At 41.5% G+C, this 21,596-nt stretch overlaps 1 protein-coding gene across 1 annotated transcript in view; it reads left to right on the top strand.

The window, feature by feature from the left end:
* ajap1 (adherens junctions associated protein 1) overlaps window positions 1-19,395 on the top strand; it is a 44,635-nt gene extending 25,240 nt beyond the window's left edge. The window contains exons 2-6 of the mRNA XM_072367839.1: window positions 783-1,522; window positions 14,713-14,800; window positions 14,941-15,183; window positions 17,943-18,075; window positions 18,968-19,395. Coding sequence (XP_072223940.1) covers window positions 783-1,522; window positions 14,713-14,800; window positions 14,941-15,183; window positions 17,943-18,015 — 1,144 coding nt within the window. The 3' untranslated portion in view covers window positions 18,016-18,075; window positions 18,968-19,395. The remainder of the gene's footprint in view (window positions 1-782; window positions 1,523-14,712; window positions 14,801-14,940; window positions 15,184-17,942; window positions 18,076-18,967) is intronic.
* The last annotated feature ends 2,201 nt before the right edge of the window (window positions 19,396-21,596 follow it).

Below are 21,596 nucleotides of genomic sequence, written 5' to 3'. Positions count from 1 at the left end.
CTCTGTGATGCTTCCCAAACAAGCCTTCCTTGTGGGCTTAAATTGGCGAAGGACAGCAGAGATTATAGATAGCCCATAATGAGGTTTCTTCCTCGGGAATCAATGTGTAGTTTTGTCCTGGGGCCCACTGAAGGTCGTCATTAAAAACAAACCCACTGTTGGGTTATGACCTGTATAACCAGCCGGTCTAGCACCTCGCAACTAGAAGTGAAGTTCATACAGGAACAAAGACAATCTGTTGCTTTTTAACACATGAAAGCACTATGTGTATGAATGCAGATGCCTGCACTATACTCGTCATGTTGTGTCATCTGCTGTTATCGCAAAATACCCTCCTAAACATTGCTCTGCATAATCAAATTGCCCTTTGAGAATCAGATGACTTTGTGTCTGGGGGAGATAATGCAGAATATGAGGATCAGGTCAAGCAGGCCTGACCTTGTATGTTGGTGTAATCATCCCTGGATTGATATGAATCATTGACATCGAGGACAAGTCCTTATTGCGTATGACAGCTCAGAGCAAAGAGCACAAAACAGGAATCAGTTTCATGCTCTACTACATTTGCTTTGTGCTTGACCTTTCTACTGCAGTTCAACAGGCACTTTGAAAAACTAATTGCAACGCTTAATTGAGTGGGTGTTTCAGAAGTTGTGGAGTATAACTTTGACAAGTGTGCAAATGGATGATGAATACAGATGCAGATATTTCCCACAGGTCAATAACATGAGGGTGGGAGACTGTTTGTCTTGTCTCATTTGAACTCTCTGCTTTCTCTGCAGTCCGTCTGGTTTGAGGCCCGGCAGCTGTGTTGGCCACCGGGTGTGGATCCTGCTGGCCATGACTCACCTCACTCTGGACTTCTCTGTGTGCAGCCCCCTCAGTCAGGGTCTGGGGATCAAACTGACGCCAAAATCGGTGCCTCGGTCCCGACCTCGTCTGCAGCCCCTCTGGGATATGCCCAACAAGCTTCACTGGAGAACAGTGAACCCACTGGCCCGCCGGCTTCTCAGCCCTGTCCCTCCACCCCAAGACAGCAGAGCAGGGATAGGACCAAAAGTCAAAGGTCAAAACTATCGGAAGCCAGCACGTAAAGGACACGCGATGTGCCAGGAGTGCCGGTTGAGATATTCTCAAATAGAGACAGGTGATTCTTTGCTTGGAATACCAGAAGCTCCAGCAGCTTTATCAAGCAGAAGGTTATTAATTAGAGAAAGGAGGCAGCTCAAATGGGACAGCTATGACAAGTCTCAGGAGGGCCGGACTACTACAGTGGCTGGATTTATTGACTGGGGACCCACAGGGACCGATAGCATTGATGACGATGGCAAAGCGCAGCTCAATGTAACGCTGTCCACAAGGGCATCAACAACCACCGTGACTACAACCACAAGCACCACAACCAGGCTCTCCCAAAGGACGTTCACTGTGGTGACCACACCAGAGTCCAAGAGCACCACCAAGTCCAGTATCAGCAACACAGAGACTGTCAAACCACCAAAGCCATATGAGGACACACCAGGTAAGACATAAAACAGGCTAAAACAACTTAGTTCATCTCAATCAGAATTTTATTGTTAAAAATGGCAAAAAATAATTATTTTTATTTTCTTGAGTGCCTTTTTTTCTTTTAGTCACAATTGACAGACTCACTCATGACTTCAGCATAAAGCAAACACCCTGAAGATGGTCCCGTAAGGTCAACAGCCTTGTTTTCTTCTGTCATTTTTACTGAAGCAGTTCCTGAGTAAATCAGTGATCAGTGATTTAAAAAGAAAACAATATGTGAGGTCTAATATCTAAGTTTATCGACCCTGTGGAACCTCCATATGGGCGTACTTCAGTTCACTAACAGAGTGCCATTTGCAGAAGCACCTTTTCTCGATAACTCAATCTGTTCCCACTGGTCAACTCTAAAAGCCTAAACAAGAACAGCCCACCGTTCTGGATCTGCTCTGCTTACTTTTGAGATTAAAGAAAACATTTCTTTGGACACAGGATGCAGGATGAGTGATAAACACCAGCTGTTACTCTATCATGATGTACAGTAAGAGATCAAACACTTAAACATAGATTTCGATGAAAATCTTTAACAAAAAAAAGATTTTTACTGAACATATCTGATGACGCTTCTTTCTGAGAAGAGTATTAGACAGGACCAAGACATGCAGCAGAGTGGGAATTGGCAGCATTCTAGCTTGGAAAGAGAAAGTTGGTCCATTTGGGCTTCAGGAACATAAAATTGTCTCGTACTTTATCACTTATGATACTGACAGACAAACTCTTCAGACCCTTCTATTAATATACAGCTTATTGAAATAGCCCCTGACTCACAGACTGTGTCCTTGACCGTGACGCAGCCTTCGTGCCTGAAATATTACACACGGGCATGTGTGACTTTTATGGCCGGCCCCTTTGTGCTGTCGACACTCAAACCTCTCAGGCAGCTATATTACAATTAACTTTTCATTACAGTTATGAGGAACACGACTTCCTCTGAGATCTAATGAAACATAAGTAATGTTTAACATCTTATGAACTCAAACGTGACTTATTGAGATTCTACCATTTGGTGCAATAACAGAAACGTCATGAAAGCAGGCAGTTAATGGAAAGGATTGTTAAAAGTCCTTCATCACTTTCCAGTCCTTGAAAATTAAATATTTCTTAAGGTTCCGGTGCTGCTTAGTGTGTTCTGAAATACATAGAATGGCCACAACATTAAAGTGTGTTGTAGTACAGTTCAGCCTCAGTGGTGGGCCCAGCAGAAACTGCTTAGGAATCTAAGAAAGCAGACCCAGTCCACAAAACCCCAACAATCCAAAAGGCCCAAAGGATCTTTTGCTGACATCCCGGTACCAGACACTCTTAGACACACTCGGGTGTCCTGACTGGTCAAATCTTATTTGACAGCACCATGAGGACCTGGTCAATATTCGGCGGGTGGTGACAGCACTACGGTTGATCGGGGCACGTTTCAGTCATTTGATTCGATTTTCTTGTTAATCAAATGATGTCATCATTGCAGTGTTGTGTTAATGAACAGAAACAGCAGCAGAGCCTGAACTGGGTCAACAAACACACCTGGATCTCATTCATAGCTGAGAGTTGCCTCTCAGTACTGTTTATGTTTTAAAAAAGGAAACACTCAGCTCTCAAAGGAGCAAAGACGACTTCCGAAAAGGGCTTTAATGTTAGAGGCATACATACGTGTTGCATTACTGTGACTGAAGTTTATATAATGAATGTGAAATGGCACGGCTTAATTGCCTTGTCAGCATTGTTGTGATCTGTTCATTTTCTCTTGATTGGGAGGTGAGTGCGAGGCCACCTGGGATTCAAATGATGGCTTGATATTGTATCCGGGAGGAAATCACCACACCACTGCTGCCTGAAAGCTGTCTTTTTTTTCAAATGGGTGCACATCTTTGTTTCAAAATGCAGATCGCTTGTCATAGAAGCAGAGAAATAAATCACTTTCTACCTTTTCAAAGCAAAGTCTGCGTGTGGAACTACTGCGGAAGACGTCCTTTAACCCATGTCCGCTTCAAATTAGCCCCACGGCTAGATATAATTACCGCACCAGCAGCACAGCTTTGGATTGCTGGTTAAAGGAAACTATTGCAAAAGGATAAGTGCTTCACTCCACTTTGTGAATCTCTTGCATGATTATGGATGCACAGCTTTCAATCTTAGTGTGATTCTTGCAATTTTAGATGAGAAGAAACTCGTGTAAAATGATTTTAAATTTATAAATATTTGTTCTGTGAATTCCAAAATAGGAGAGGTCTTACAATTGTTTATTAGAGTGTTAGAAAAATAATTCTGATACTTACAGACTGGGATCTTATTTTTTAAGTTTTTTGGGTGACAACAAGATCTTTGAGTACACCTTAAACTGCTGTTTGAGAGACTGTCATTTCAGCATTTATTCACTGCAGTCTCCTTATTGGTGATGCAAACATACTGTATGCGACCCATCCAACAAACACAAAGTGGTTGAAGAGTAAAAGGAATCAAAGAGAAATGCTAATTTACGACGGTGAAATTTTAATTTAGTAGATTTTTGAGCCTTGAGACAGAGACACCACAGCTCAGAATACAAGTCTGAGAGAAACAGACCCAGCTATCCTTATATCTGCCTAATCTAACTAATTACAGAGTCTGAGAGGGCTTATTTAGTGTGACTGTTGGCACGTAATGGCTCTTTAGTTTGCATTGTTGTTACAGTTGTTTGGTGAAATTGTCTGTTCTATAAAATGTCAAAAAGAAAAAAAAAATAGACCACACACTTTTAGAACAAATATTTATCTCCCTGCAGCTGATTCACATTTAACCTTTACCTTTAAAAATTCATATTTAAGTGCTATGTAGGCCCTATGCCAATATGAGAAACAGTAGGTGCAAGCAACTGTGCAGTAAATGGGATGCATGCATGGACTAATTTACCATGACTCATGGATAATGCTTTTGTCAGATGGTAGAAACTAAAAGCAGGACACAGAAATAGACTTGAAAAAAGGTTAAGAGCAGTATGTTACTGAACTCAAGGGAGGGAATGGAGGTAAAAGCAGGTGAAAGCAGAAGACTGAGAGACCTTGATTGTGGAGCTGGAGAGGGAGCGTAGCTAGTGAGTAGTGAGCAGACTGAGGCAGGGGGAGAGGGCAGTGGACCGTGAAACATGAGAGTTTAAACGAAAGTCAAAAACACACCGAGTCAACAACTAAGCTATGAGGCTGAAGGGTTTGCAACATTTCACTGACTGAAGAGTCTGGTGGAGAAAGGGTGGGGAAACCAGGGGTTAATGCGGAGTACACCATAGCTTCGAAATGGAGACTCTGATCTTCACTTTACATTAAGCAGGGAAAAATACTTGGCTACTTATACGTTTGCTGTTCTTGGTTATTTGAAGATGTTTAACCGAAAGGCCTAAAGATCTAAAAGGCTTCTTCTGCTCTAAGAGACTGATGGGGTTTTAAGCCGTTGAAGACAGCGTTTCATGTAGTTCCCACCATCCTGTTGGTCATTTTCATCAACAGCAATCAAAATTTATCAGCCCTGGGTTTGTTTTTTTATGTTTTTTTCAGGAGCTAAAACACTATTTGAGTCCGGGGTCTGTTGCATTTCTACTGAGACCTGAAATCAGAGAAATTAGACGAAGAAAGTGAGCTGAATTGTGTCGCTCCACCCCGATAGAGCTCAACAGAGTGCCAGTCCTGCCACACTGAGCCTACGGTAAAAGCAGGAAGTCTGCTTCAGCTCAGTAAAGAAAAAAATCTGCCCCTGTTAAAACACTCTTATGAATTGGGTCTTAAAGCATAACTGCTGTGAAAAGCCCAGAGATTTTCTTGTCACAATTGGAGCAACCTCTCATTCTGGAGTTTGCTGTTGCTGTAAAACGATCAGGGGCTAAGAGTTTGAACTACTTTCCTGTCACAATCTGACATCTGTCACCTCTTTCATTCTGGAGAATGTCTAAGTTTGAATGTTGTGTTCACATACAATGACAACTATTCCAGCGGTTTAACTTTCAGATAATTGATTTTATGAAATTTAACCTGAGATAACTGAGTCGGGAAGATACAGTGCATTGCATTTGTTCTTACCACTTTCAAACTGTTGAGGCTGCAGGTATGTGGAGTAACAAAGCATAGAAGTTGGGCTTACCTGAATTACAGGTAAGAAAAAAAAAACCCTCCGGTGGTGCTTTCTTTGAGGTTTTTACTGTCAGAGACAGGGAATTAAGAGCTCCCAATAGCTTTCAAATGCAGCACATGTATTGCAGTGCTGATGGGATGATGGGAGAAAGATCGGCGGGGTGATGCAATCTGGAGGAGTTGAGGAACGCCACACTCACAGAAACATACACTCGCAAACTGGGACAGGCAGATAAGGGAAAACAGAAAGCAAATAGAAATAAAAAGTAAAACCTGAGTAATAATAATCATGCCATGACATCACAGCAGAACGTAGTGAAGAAAATCCCGAAAAGCCTTCAGATACTGTCAACAGTCTGAATCTTGAGTTTTGGGCTTAAATGTGGTCAAGTATAATGAATATTTCATGAGATGAGGACGCCTGTTGCCCTTGTTTTCCCATATGGACTGGAAATAAACTAAGAACTGCAAGCTTCAGAGCACACTGGAACAGTTGTCAAAGTCTCCTGTCTTCTGAAATGAAATGTCTTTGGGCCTGAACTCAGATGTTCCCGTTTCACAGTAAACACTCTTTGGGCATCAAGCTGTTTTTTTTTCTTTTTCGGTGCAGATTAAATGTACCTTTTGTTTGGCAGAATAACCACAGATAAAACCTAATCTTAATTCAGGTGGAAAGCTACACGTGACCTGATGTGGATGAATGCGTGTGTGTGTTTTAAAAAAATCGTATAAATTCTTTTTTGTTTTGGAGAATGTGGGAATGCCACAGCTCATAAAGAGATGCATCATGGCCTGATTTGATCTAGCTGTGATCAGAATATGGTAAATGTACTTCAGTGGACTTTGTATCTGCATGTTTGCCATCTGATGGGTCGACAATTTCATTAGTTTGTCATGTGCTGTGACAATTTGGGAACCAGTTTGCTTCGGTTGGAAACCCGTTATGTTGTAACAAAGGAAAACTACATGACAGCTTGCCACTGCATGTGCGAGTTGCACTTGTTGACTGTAGACTGTGTGTCTCAGCTCCCACGCAGTCGCTGTGGATAGGGCAGGACAACAAAGCAGGCCGTGCTTTCCGGTACTGTACAGAATTCAACTGAAGCTAAAGTTGCTCTTAATCAGTCCAAAGGCCTCTGGAAATAAGCTTTTGCGTGCTTTCTGCCTCATTTAACTAGTTTGAACTATTCTCAAGCATGTCAACTGTCAGAACATCCGCCAAAGTTTAATGACTTACTGCCTCAGGTGGATGTAATTCTTTAATTAGCTGCTGTTTTGCCGCAGGCCACAGCCAATAATAGTGAACAGCCACATAGAACACAGCCTCGGTGGGTAATAACTGAAAGATGATGTGTAATTTCCTGCCAGAGCGCCACCAGCGTACATGATCAACACCTTGCATTTCTCAATTAGTTTGGGTGCTGCAACTCTTAGCGTGTTGATCCTGCTCTTGCGGGTCGCTCTGGTCATCATACAGGTGGTGGGGGAGGAGGAAGAAGGGGGTAGTTAGCTGAGGTGTCTCCAGATGCTCGCTGATTGTTCTCAGTGTTTGCTCTGCAAGTAACCCCGACCCCCCTCAACTCCACGCAGATGGAGCTGTCAGCTCTGTTATGGATATGAAATGATTAAAACTCCAGTCAGCAAACCGCTCCTGATAACTCTGGTGTCGTTAGATGGTCTGAGGGATGCAAGGTTGGATATTACAGGTTTGTTCAGAGGAAGAAAAAAAAAAAGAGCCCAACACATCTGTCCCTTGGGCTCCCGAAACAGACAGTGAATGTTTAAAATAGGATTATGTTTAATGAAGGAAGCAGCGGGTATTTAAATTAAGCAGATCCATCTGGTGACAAATCATGTCATGTTATCAAGTTTGTGAAGGGAGTGGGGGGTTAAGTGAATGGTGTAAATAAGTAAATCCACATCCACTGGGGAGCAAACTGAGCAGATGTAAAATGTATGTTAAGTGTTTGACAAATCAATTTTTAAAGAAGCTAGCTCAGTGAACATTGTAATACAGGATTCTGACCCGCGCTAGACCTGTAGAGGCGTACAATACAGCCTCTTCAACAGTGAGAGACGCACACAGAGACACAGAAACCACTTTTCCCAGCAGTTACCATGGCAATCCAATAAAATTGCCATAGCTCTCTGTATTGACTCACAATAAAGTGGGTAAAATGAATCTCTCTTTCTTGAGCGTTAAATCTGGACTTACAGGCTGATGCCTGGTGACAGGCGTGCAAAGTCAAACCCTCTGTCCCTGATTTACAGAGAACTCAGCCAAGAGGAGATGAACGGGCGAGACTGAGCAGATGCTGCTTTGCTTTGTCTTATTCCAGCTTTTTCTTCATGACTAGGCACATCTGCCTCGAAGAAGAAAAGTACATATGTTGACTGAGACGGTGTTTTGGATGTTCTGTCGAGGACTAAAGCAGAGTCTCCTCTTCAACTTCATTTAGGGTAAAATCACGTAACGTTGCCTTCCAAGAGCTGGATCTCAAAACATCGCAGGTGCAGCTTGTTTTGAAGCCTGTTCACCTGTTAAATAGTTCAGTGAAAGTTTTGTCTGGTTTAAAAAAAAAAAAAAAGACAATCATGCTTTCATCAGCGTGACAATGCACAGACCTCTGAATGGCTGAAGCTGCTGTGGCAGCAATGACACTTTCCACCCACCTGAAAATTGCCGTCATTTTCATTTGTCTGCTGTAGGATGAGCTCTTGAGTGCTCCCCACTGTTTCTAATACAAACTCAAGATGAGTGCATCATCCTTTATGGGTGGCTATCATTGAGGTAATATACTCTGGCTGACAAGTTTTGGCCAGTTTTAGCATTTGCCACCCGGGCTGGCTGAATTATGCAGCAATGCCTTTGACATTGAGTGAAAAGGCATTTAGAGTAATTGTACCTGATCTCCCCCTCTTCGGCTTTTCTCTTCTTTCTGTCCCACTCCTCATTCTGTGCCTCTTCTGCTATAAGTGTTTTTAGATTGCTTGGTTACACAGTGGAAATCAGCCTAGATTGACACCTTGACACCAACGTTAATTGGCAATTTCTTGCTATCAGCAGGCAACCCCTGACGGAGGTCCTCTCCCCAACATGTCCTGCTCCGGGTTGTGGTAGAGACAATCCTGGAGGGTCATGCAGCATATTAACTGTATTGAATATGCCTGTTCAGGCTGCATGAGCTGCTCCTCTGTTGCAACCGTTGGGCCTTTCTCAGACTCAGTTAAAATACTCACTCCCCCAGTAAGAGGCACAGAGAGGGTTCTTCTCCTGTGTTTAGAACATTGAAACCTACTGTAAGCATTAAAGTTGAGCTACTAAGGCAGTTTGTGTATGTATATCCTCATCAGTTAAATATGATGATGCTGACGTCATTCTCGTAGCGGATATTGGACTGATGTCACCAGCGCGTGGCTCGATCCATGTATGGATCCACCCTCCATAGTCAGATGTTGCTACTGATTATGAAAGACTTATTTTATGGAGGAAGTTTAAATTTATAGCCAAAATTTAGTTGCAGAATGAGTTAATCAACTCGTATCCATCAGTTCAATCAATTATTTACCCACTAATCCAATTTATATATATTTGTTTCCAGGCATACTTGGATATCTCAAAGTTACTGTACTGTACTATACTGTGGAGGCGGAGGCGGGGCTTACCATGGGGAAGCTGCTGCCTGAAAAGGACAGCTTGTTATAGAGAGAGCAGTCTACAAACTCAGCATGTCCGTCATTCAGAGATGTTTAAGTACAGAAAAGAATCTCTTGTATCTAAGGCAAACAATCAGAGTGGTGGAAGCTGAATTTTTAATAACCAAGGAGAAAACTGTGCTGCAGATTCTTGTTGATGCTTTCCAGAGGACTAATGAACTTCAGCAGACATCAAGAAGGCCAAATGGATTACGGAAAAGTTTCTCTATTTCATCTTTATCTGCTTTCAACCCACTATCTGTCGAGGAAAATGTTGAAGTTCGCAGCCTGCAGTAAAAACACTGAGCCAGGTTGGACTGATGTATCTGAACTAGCTGCACAATGACGGTCACTACGGTTATTAGCTTTAAACATCATAAAGACATCATAAAGTGTTAAAAAAAAAGGGTTTTAAAAGATTTAAAATCCTTTTTTTGTCTTGTAATTTTATAATCCAAGTATGTAAAATCTTACTTCACTGTAGAGCCGAGTGCGGCACATCAGCTGAGCTCATTGATTAACACCGTTACCGACACCGTTACTGCAGGCGTGGATAAGAAACTTCTCTGCGGTTTGCCGTAATGATCGGAATACTGAGTCCGCTCCAAATTTAGAGGCTTTTATTAAACTTGACGTGGTAACATACGAGATCTCCTCAGTTCAGAGTGGCAGAGAAGCTCTGCAGCTGACGAGGATGTGAGAGCATCACTGCGTTGCTTCTGATGTGATCGTCTGATGTAAATGTGAATACAACTACAAACACAGGCGAATATTACAGCGATATAGCCGACAGTCAAAGCCTCAAGTAACCTTAAACATTAGCAACAATACCGCCAGCCGCAACATTTTTTTAACCAAATTACGGTGTTCACAGTAACTCAGTTACACTCCCATACGTGAATACTTGGACAGGGGTCCAAATAAATGGTGAAGTCGAGCTGCGGCTCCACCGCACTACGACGGCAGCAAAGCAAACATTGGCCTGTGTGCTGAGAAAACAAAAGATAAAAGCTTTATTTGTCCCACAACAGGAAATTTCAAAATGCTACAGCAGCAAAAAAGAGGAAAGAAAAGCACAGTGTACAGGAAAATATAAAATAAATGTGAATAGATTACAAACAGAAAAGGAAAGGAACATGTAGAAAAACTCTGTGGGGTCGAAGGGGGTATTTAGTGTCGTTTTTCACATCACACATTGTTCTTTTAATGATATTAGAATTTAGATTTTTTTATTGGTTGTCTTGCAACCACTTTCGTAATTTTTTCTTTCTTTAAAAAGTCATGCCTAAAGTCAGCTGTTTGCACACAGCTGCACTCATAACTGCACCATGAATGATGATTTATATCCAGAGAGGACAGATAAATGAACAATGTGCAGAGATAAATACTGAAACAGTATTTATGTCATAAATAAAATGGCAATTACCAATTAAAAGCTCAAAAGTTGAGTTTTAAATGATCCATCTCTCTCTACGATACGATCACCCAATACTGCAAAGCCATTATTTATCCTCCGGTAAGGGCTGACTTACCGGCATTGTTAACTAAAACTCTGATTTGTTGTCTATTGTTTTAAACAATGGTTACACTAAAGATTACAAAGGCGATGAGATGCTTACGGTACGTTTTAGGGTTGAAAAACTAAAACAATAAGTAAAAAAATCATTATTATTCTTAGTTAGTGTCACACAAACAGCACCTCTCAAACAGACATTTACCAGAAATGTGTGGCATTAGCAAACATCATCCCACAAGCTTTTTTATTGGTATATTCATCAATCTGTCAACACGAAGAAGTTGAAAAATCTCAATAATTCCTTCCATGACAGCATGTGTGGAGGCTCAGATCTGCCTGCCGCTGGTCACAGATGATCTGTCCTCCCCTCTGTGTCAATCCTTTTTTTCCTTTTCTTCCTCCCTTTAGTCGTTCCCTCAGTCTCTCTTTGTTTGACAGGGATTTGGCCAAACAAAAACTCAGCGTGTATCTCGAAAGGTGACAGCCGAAGGTGGTTTTTCAGCCTCACTGCCAGGACACAATGAGTTTTAGATACCCAGGCCAAATTTCTCACCCTCCAACAGGCAGTGCTGGATGAAAATAGAGCTGGCCTTTGCACTCATATTTGTCACCCATGTGCTCTATTATCTCTGCAACTGTTGTGCTTTGAAAATTGGGTTATAATGGGCTTAATGTCGTCTTTGTGTCACTAGGCCTTGCGTTTCTGGCTTCATTTGTTTCATTAGGGAATTGTACCAATTGTACCATACAACTGTATGCATACTTTGGCCCCAAATGGCAATCTGATGTAACCTCTAATGAGCTACTTTGACTTAAGTGCCCAGAAATTTGTTGCACATTATCACTAGATTACACATAAACATGCACTTGTTTACCAGCTGAGCCAGTCATATATAAGATAATAGTGTCCAGAAGCTGGGATTGGGCAGAAAGTAATTAAGCCTAATATTGTTTAATCAGTCATGCTTTTATAGGAGAAAACGATCAAGTGGAGCATTTGACTCTAATTTTAGCGACTGGAAGTTTTCCCCACCCTTTCAATCTGACACGAACGCCAGGTTAAACAGTCTCAGCAGAAACTTCAGTTATTGATCAAGGTCAGACATGAGCTCGATTGGGCCTGAACTTGAGCAGATGTGAGTTTAGAACCAAGCATTTTCAACTGAACGGCTTCAGCGTCAGCCAGAGAAAGGCAGAGAGGCAGATGGAGGACAGAGAGCGGATATGTGGGAAATGCAAATGACTTGCCAGATAAGTTAATGTGCCTTTGCCATGGCAGGGGACTTTGATTGCATTGGGAAGGTGAGGCTTCCCAGAGCCAGCCGGAGATAGCATTAATCCAAGGTTGACCTGGTCTGCCTTTTGCATAGCCCTGCCCACGGAAGTTTTTTTTTCTCCAAGATTAGGCTGTCCAGGCAGCAGGGCAGCAGAGGAGAGGTTGTGTTCTTTTCCAAAATCACCGAGCAGCACTTCCTTTCCAGAAGACAAATTGGCTTGGATCAGCAGCTGGGCAGCTGGCTGATGGAGAGGTGAGATGTATAAGGCCCATGTGGGCATTTTCATCATGACCACTTTTCTTTTTCTTTCTCTTTTTTTTCTGCAGTGTGTCATTGTGTCGCACTCAAATGCTCCATCACTCACCCACACAAATGCACACCTTAAAGTACAGTGCGGTGGACTCTAACTAATCCTTACTTTACACGTGTACTGCACTGTTATGTTTGTGGAATACTGTCCTTCGATGAAAAAACAGAGAGAAAGAGAGATCAGCCTACAAGAGAGTCCTGAGAGTTTAAACCAGAGGGCCTTTTTTAGTAATAAAGAACAAATAGGAAATATCGGCTTCTTGAACATCAGCAAGGTGTTTCAAATGAATTGTGCGCAAGTAAAAGGCAAAATAAGTCAGTTTTCAAAGAAAAGTCCTAATTTTGTGGCTTTGTACTGTCCAATATGCTCAGCAGAACAAATCTATAAACCACACACCTGGAAAATGGTGCGTGAAATTTTGATAACATGGTTTTTGTTATATATATCTAAATTATATATTTGGGTTTTAATTAAGGGAGCAAATAGACCAGTGCATGGAGATCCAACACACCCAGTGTGTCTTGAGTTAACAGTTGGTCAGTAAGAGCTGTGGAAAATTCCTGGCTGGAGTTGCACTCCTCCCTCCTGTCACATCTTCACTGCGATTTAAATCCTTAGTGTAGAGGCGTAGAATTGGCATATCCCGCAAACACTGAAATAAATATGTCAAGTCAATTTTATTTATGAAACACATTTAAAACACCTAGAGTTGATCAAAGGGCTGTACACAAAATGAGGTACAACAGCAGGTGAACGGAGCATCGGGAACAAATAAGCAAATCAAAAGGACGTAAAGAAAGGTTTGAATGTTAAAAACAAAGGACAGGTACAAAAACGGGTTTATAAAAAGAATAAAAGAACCAAAAGGGATCATTAGCTCTGAGGACAAATACTGAGGACAACGAGTGTGGGTAAAAGCCCTGAGAACACGTATGTCTTCAAGCATGTCCTACATCTATTAATAGATGGCGCACATTTAATTGACAGTGTGGTGCTTTTCCAAAGCTCTGGAACAACCCCCACAAAGGCACGATCCGATCTCTCTGACCGACTAACCTCAATCGAGGAACAGATAAAGGCAATTGTTCTCAGAGTCTAAGAGGTCTGGGGGTAGAATAAGGTCAGAGAAGTTCAGGAATCTACTCAGGAGCTGACCCGTGTCAAGCTTTAAAAACAAACAAAGTAAAATGACACTTTATAGGAAGCCAGCTGAGGGATGCTGTCAGAAGTCCTGCTGCAGCCTTCTGCACCAACTGCAGACGACACAACAGAGATTGGATGATACCACAATACACAGAGTTGCAAGATGGCCGTAAGCCAACCTGGATGCAGCAAGACCTCCATGATTCTGTAAAGCTGCACCAATGCAGCTGATGGCTATGTGTACTATGAAAGGGTCCACAAACCTCATTATTATCAGTCTCATTTTCAGATGCAACACTCAGCCCTTTGTAGAAACAAAGCTCTAATGAAGCAACTACAAATTACCAGCAAACAGGAAACAAAGTTAGCAAGGAGCTGCAGAGCATTACCCTCACGTTTCAGAGCTAAAAGACTAGATTTATTCATGGACTACAAACACAGCTCAGAAAAAAAATAAAAAAACTTACAATCAATTTCTATTTTTAACCAACTTAGAGCTGATGTAACATACAGATATATAAAGTCCCCTGCTGAGAGGGCATCTTAGGTGGCATAAAGTGATGATGCTTTCCAGCTGTTTAGTTTTCAGCGCTGTTTCCCTCAAAGGCCCCAAAGATCAATTAATGTGCCTCTCTGCTGGTGCTGCTGCTGCCTCCTCCTGCTCTCTCCAGTTTCAAAGAGCTTACATCACCTTTAAGGATCATGCTTTTGATCAGACATTTCATATGATAGATCACATCAAATAATTTGCTCCCATTTAATGTGTAAGTGAAAGCCTTAGGGCAAAATCGACGGAAATTCTTTGAGGTGAGTGAAGGTAAAAGTGTACTTGTTCTCAGTAAGAGGAACTTGTGTTGAAAAATCTATTTGGTTTGAGTTTTTTTTTTCCTCCTCTTTTATGATACAAGATTGAAGTTTTACACACAAATTTAATCATGAAATCCAGAGTTGTGATATCGAAGTGAGCTTGCCTTCAAACTCAGTTTTGTGCAGCGGCTTTGTTCGATACAGGAAACAAAAGGGAAGTGGAGAGCTCTGTGCTGTGAACAACTGGGGTGAAAGCATTTCACCCACTAATGAGTGCAATTCGTGTTTCTCTCTTTCTTTCTGCAGGCTTGGCCGTGCACCAGATAATCACAATCACTGTGTCTCTCATCATGGTTATCGCAGCCTTGATCACAACACTCGTCCTTAAAAACTGGTAGGAAAGATTCCTTTACTTACGATCCATAGCTCGGTCGCTGTACAGTCTGACTCTTCATCAGAAATCGCAACAGATCAACCAAAGGTACAAGGTATGATTTTATGTTTGTTTCTTGTCTTTGGTGCGTGTTTTTGTAGCTGTGCACAGTCTGGAAATGGCCGCCACAATAGCCATCAGCGAAAGATCCACCAGCAAGAGGAAAGCTGCCAAAACCTGACAGACTTCACCCCAGCCCGGGTACCAAGCAAGGTGGACATATTCACTGCCTACAATGACAGCCTGCAGTGCTCACATGAGTGCGTTCGGACTGCTGTGCCCATCTACACCGATGAGATGATCCAGCAGACACCTGTCTACAAGACTGCTTACAATGGAAACAGGTACACCGCGGAGGAATGGTTAAGCAAGAGGTGGATTCACACTGAAATGTTTCTTCTGCCGGTCAAGAAAATGTATAATCTACAAGCACGTCTGCATGACAGTAGAATAATCCTGTAAGATTGCATTTGTTTGACAAAAACAGTCTTTTAGAATACATGTAAACATGTTAGTCTGACTGAAATCATTCAAAATCAAGCTTGTCACAACTGGACCGACACCCAGATTATGGGGTCAGGTGTCAAATTACGCCTGCGTGTATACACTGAACCAGGCTCACCTGGGCCGCAGTGCTCCATGCATGCTCCAAAGTTCCATCTTCTGGGAGATCATCATACATCTAAGTGTAGCCAAAGTCACAAAAAATCTGGATTTTATTAAACCATGAGCTGATTTGCTGATTTGTCTTAATAGGCCGATTTTCAGTCATAGTTCACATTTTGACGTCTGACAAAAGAAAAGAAAAGAAAAAAGCTTTACTTTAGGAATTTGACTTTGTCAATATACACTTAACCATTTGTACAAAAAGATGCACGCTAATCCTTGAGGTAATCCTTTTTGTCACTAACTTCTTGTTTAATGCCAGACAAAAACCTCCAAAAACCTGACAACACAGAGTCCTCAAAGATGAGGTGTTGATTCAGTGCCAGCTGGCTGAAAGTAAGCCTGAATCGGGATGGGCTGACAACAACTGATTACATGACAAAGATGCCAAAGCGTTAAAACAATAAATGGCAAAGAAATGCACAGACAACTGATGAATAGGACAATCTTCATTATTCATTTATTTAACATTTCCTTAATAGGGCAATAAACATATAAAAATACATAGATGAGCTTAAAACAGTTTTTAAGTTAAAGTATCATAGTGGTTATAACAGATGTTCCCCGTGGAAAGAGTAAAAGAAAAATATGCAAAATAAATTCAGTTAACACTTTGTTTTACTTGAACTTAAAGCAAATCTTTCTCCCCTAGGACTTTTGTCTTTTTTTTTTTCACTTCACTTCGTCTCTTCCATTACAGAGCAAAGCTAAAGGAACAAAAGCTGCAGCAACACAACCAAGAGCAGACCACGCCTCAGATCAGTCCACATATTTCTGAGACTGCCCCCTAGTGGCAACAACACGCTACAACGTGTAGACAGAAGTGAAGCCCCAACACAAAACGGAGGAGGATATTTAGTCCTTATGCCAGTTTAAATCGAGTTGAGCAAATATATGCAGGAATTATTTAAACCCCAAATGCAGAAGCTTGATCCTGGAAGCTTGAATTTGGACGATTTCGGTCAGACTAAAATTTTTACATGCATCTTAAAAATCTGCTTGTGGTCGGACAAAGGTGTTTTTTTTAATGTTGAAATAATATGTTCCACTACAGTTTGCATCATTTATGTCGTTGGAGTCTGGAAGTCACTTCCAGAGCAAAACAACTGACTGTCTGGCTTTATGAAGCAATACATGTTCTATTAAGTTGAACTTTAGATTCTAAAACATGAAACGATGATAGAAAACCACACAGAATTTGAATTGACAATCATGGATGCCAAATGTCAAATGTCATGAATGTCAAATAACAGCAGACATTTTTTATTCAGCTCCAGGTCAATGCAGCATCAATGCAGTACCCCGATGCACATGTTCTTTTTTACTGAGGAGGCTGCAGTTGGGGCAACAAAAATGGGCACAGCTCACTTTTTCTTTACAGAAACAGTTTGTTTCACACGGAGACTCTGAAGCACGCTGTGTGGGGCTGACATCTGCAGTCAAAAGTAGTAGCCTAAACTAGCCTGATGATCAGAAACCCAGACTGTGCACAGTGTAACGCCATGCATTCATGCTGTACTGACATACCTGTCCTCTAGAAAGTAGAGCTATACAAGAACAGCAAGTTTCAGCCCTCAGAGCACAGATGATACACCTGCTGCTACACGCGATGGGAAAGGCTTTGATTGGCTTGTTTCAGCGGGTGTGCCCACGTTTTAAAAGACAGTTTAAACATGCTACGCCTCATTCTTCATGCATCTGCCTGACACCCAGCTGAATGGTGTGCCACAGCATGCTCAAGCTGCACATAAAAAGCATGTTCAACTGATTTTCATTACTGGGTAATGAGTCAGTTTATAGATGCAGGGCAACAGGATGTCTTTAGAGTGCCGTTTCCTGACAGTAACTTGAATGGCACACAGGTGGTTTTTATGCGTTAAAAACTGAAGTTCACATGTCATGAAACGACTCACGTGAACACACGTTAACCCACTTAGGTGATCTGTGTTTTTTTTCTTCAAACCAAAGAAAAAGGCAGGAGCGTTCACATCGATCTTGTCGCTCTTTGTGATTTGAACTGACAGGTGTGTTGACAGAAATCATGGACCATTATGTGGGTGGTGTGGCAGTAAGTTGGTACTGACCGTGTTTATTGTCTGAGTGAATAACACCAACAGTCATCTAACCAGCAAAGATGGTCACACTTACTCAGTGCATCCAAATCCTGTAGCAGATTCATTACAGTACGGTAGCAGGAAGCGACGATTCATTTAGTGTCTGCACATTCAATTTGAAGTCATGGAAGGAATTTCACTGGAAGGTTTTATCGAATCTTTTGTGTCTCTACGTGACAACGTTGCCTTGTTGACTGTGGCACTGAAGGCTAACGAGGGACATGATTACATCTGGCAGGATGTGTTGTATAAAGTCTGTAATTTTTCTCATCTGCAATAATGTGACTTGTGAGTCGATCAACTTAATTCCTTTTACCCAACAGGCCCTCCCCCACTGAAAGACAACTGATTCCCGTGGCCTTTGTGTCGGAGAAATGGTTTGAGATCTCTTGTTGACGAGCTGAAGGCCTTCTTCATGTTCTGTGGGTGGAAGAGACTTCCTGAATTCACGCTCTGGTGGGTACTGCTCCACTTTGCCCCCCCTCTCAAAATTGTCATCTGAGCCTTGGCCACCTCGATCCCCGTGGTGATGCTGCCCCACTTTGGGAATAGAGGGGGAACTTGGCATATGTTTGTTATTTGTGACATGATTATGCCTTTTTTTTTCCATCTTCTGCGCAGTGATGAAAGTGGGCTGAGAAATCCAGTTCAGGGCAGTATCACAGGTCTTTGTTAGAGATAAAAGACTCATTATGCACATATCAGTATTAATAAACAGCATGGTCACACTTAATTATTTCTCTCTCTCTAATATCTGAAACATGTTCATTGATATTTATGGTGCCATTCTCGCTCTTACACAAAAAGCATACTGTTTGGAAGAGCAAAGGTGCGCTTTCATTTGAGTGGGACACATTTTTATGCATTGCAATTATATGCCAGGATGGTCCTGCATTTGAAATCCAAAGTGTGAACGTTAAACACATGCTCTGGCCCCACAGTGTTACCGGAAGCCTGGGGGAAGGTGTAACGTTTGCTATTGACCCAGATTTTCAAAGGAATATATTGCCTGCAGGTAATGTAGTGAGAGGACAGGGTCTCAGTGTTGTCTGGACACGCATTACTCAGCTCAGCTTTTCACTGCATGCTCTCTTTGCTTCAATTCTCTCTGCAAACTTTATGTATTTATTAGGTTAAAGTGTGTGTTAACAATATGCCTTAAGCATGCTGCTTTTAAGTCCAGCATAACCCTTTAGTCTGTTTCAAAAAAGGCAATGGGTTGCACGTTTTGAGGCCAGATTTGGACACGGTCCCCATTTAAAATAACTGAAAAGTGGGCAAATTTACTTAATTTGACATAGTCTCATAATGACGAGTAACTGGATTTCTGTTTTCTGCCTCTTCACAGGAACCAGTTGGAAACAACAAACACACAACACAGATTCTTTTGTAAACTAGCGTGATCACTCCTCGGACGCTGGTGAAGATATTTATTTTTCTAGATATAACAAGCAGGGCAGTCACAACGCTGCCACTCCATCTTTCCAGGAACCTACAGTCATTTAGATATAGATTATATATAGATATATTTACAGGATGTATGGAACAAGACTGTGGACGTCACGGATGTCTCACGGGAAACATTTGACAATGGAGCCCAAGGAGCAGCTTTGGGTGGAAGATGAACTGTATTTCTGAACAATGTGCCAATAATGCCACTATGTGCCACAACCTGGATAGACGGAAGTAAAAAAAAAAAACACCTAAAGGACTAAACAAAGAGTGTCATATTAATCCTGTATCAACTCCAATTACATTTTCTTTTGTTTGTTCTTATTTTCTACAGAAATGTGAAAGTCAAAAAAAAAAAAAGAAAAAAAAAAAAGACTACAAATGTATTTGAATATGTTTCGAAATAGTTTTAAAGAAATGTGTTGCAAAAGAGACTAAAAGATATTTCTATAAATCACTATCCTATGAGCTGGGGAAGAGAGACGATGGAAAAATAGATGGTATATGCTTTATTAGACAGTTGACTTTAGAACATTGTTTCTATTGGCCCCCATTTTAAAACCAGAATAGTTATGTCTATTTTTATACACGGAAGAGCCTGCCACAGCGCTAACAGTGGAAGTCTGGACCACCGGACAGCACTGTTAAGAACTCCCACCCTTAGCTGAGATCATAACAAAGTATTCCATCTTACGCCTGGCGCAGGCCAACCCAGTGCCCACCTCAACTGCTTTTTATGTGAGATATGTCTCTGACGGAGAAATACACAAACAGCTTCTGTGGTACAGGCAACGACAAATCCCGCGGCGACAAATTCATTCGTAGTTTGAATATAGACAACCACAACATCCTGCGTGGGGCTGGACAGGACATTCATAGCGTCTCAGGTCTGTCTGGCTTTCTTGCACACTTCATATTGGTCTCTAACCCTGCAGCTGTTCGGAGTAAATCTTAACACTCAGTTATGATTTAGATCCAAGCACCCAAGATGAAGGGCAGAAACGATTCAAACAATTAATGTGGTAGTTTGCATAAATCGCTGAAAAATGAATCCCCGCCCAGGTAACAACTGGACATCTTCCACCAAACTCCCAGATTGATGTGCTTTCGACAAAACCTAAAACTTTGAATTACAGTCAGAAACTCCAGAAGATTAAATCAGTTTTGTAGAAGTTGGAATATAAAACAACAGAAGAAGAAGCTGTAAGAAAGCCACGAAGGGAGTGAACCTTAAGATCAAATCTGTATTAGGACTTTTTTAAATAGAGGAACCGAATGCGTTGTGAAGGTCAACTCTGTCCAGATCTACTCAGTTCTTCAGGACAAAAATTCGAGCATATCAGAATTTCAGCTTTCACAGCCAGATTGTTGGGAATGCACGGGTAGATCATTTCAATTTGTGCCAAAGCAAAAACATAGTAGTATAGAATTCTGAGTAAAAAAAAAAATCTGACTCCCCCTCAGTGTTTTGTTGAAGTAAAGGGATTCAGACGAGCCAATGAGCTACTACCAAACTGCTCCAAGTCAATTTGAGCTAACTCAATGGCGAGGAAGAATAACAAAGATTTGCTGAGAGCTTCCTAGCACCAATGATTTTATCCTCACCTTCAAGCGTTGCTTACCTTTGTGATATGAAGCTCTCGCAGAAGCGGTTCATTCATCTACCTTTCATTGTGCTGAGGGTTTGAACAAAGCACAAATACAATTCTGAAATTGTAAACGTTTTTGGTTGCAGACAGCAATATGTACAGATTTCACTGGGTGTCAAAGGTCGCCGTACAGTAGTCACAAGTGTTTTTTTCTTAGCCTCAACTCCTTAAAAGGAAGTAAGAGAAACAGGTCGTCCCAGTGAGAGAAGTATGTGTAAATGTGAGCCACTCAGGAGGCGTAAAGATGGCTTGGGTTAAACACTGTGGTGCAGAAATCCTGCTTTGGTCCATTCGCGACATGAAAACCACTCATGAATGACCCGTGCCAGTTCAGCCTCACGTGTGTCAGGCTGTGTTGCTTCTTAGATGTTTTTTTATTTTCTTCTTCTTCTTCTTTTTTTTTTTTTGGAAAAGAATAGTGTTATCTTACGAGTCAGAGGGTTATGAAACTTGCTGTATATTATACACGTGTAAATGTATTTTCTATATATTTGCTTCTATTTGTGTACAGGTGTGTTCTATTTTTCAAGACCTCTCCCATTTTTTGGGAAGGTTCCAGCTAGGTCGGGGATAGTGTCTTTGTTTACATGTGTATCTACAGTATTTTCTTTCAAAACACAAAACTAACCTTGTGCCAAGCTTCTTATCTGCACTTTGAAGCAGTACTTGTATTATATCTTTAGCTAACCAGTATAATACTTCAGTAGACGCTGCGATAGTTCACAAACTGAAGAGTGATTTCCAGGTGGGTCTGACAGTAACATTGCTGCGTGGTTTTACCAGGTGTTGTGATCATATGTTGGGTTCTACTGTATTCATGGTTGGCTGGAAAACCAATGACTTGCTCTACTTAAACATCATTTCTACGTGGATTTT

The sequence above is a fragment of the Leuresthes tenuis genome, unplaced genomic scaffold (genome assembly GCF_036924035.1).
Source record: "Leuresthes tenuis unplaced genomic scaffold, fLeuTen1.0.hap1 SCAF_16, whole genome shotgun sequence".
NCBI classification, from domain to species: domain Eukaryota; kingdom Metazoa; phylum Chordata; class Actinopteri; order Atheriniformes; family Atherinopsidae; genus Leuresthes; species Leuresthes tenuis.
This window is presented reverse-complemented; position numbering and strand designations above follow the sequence as displayed.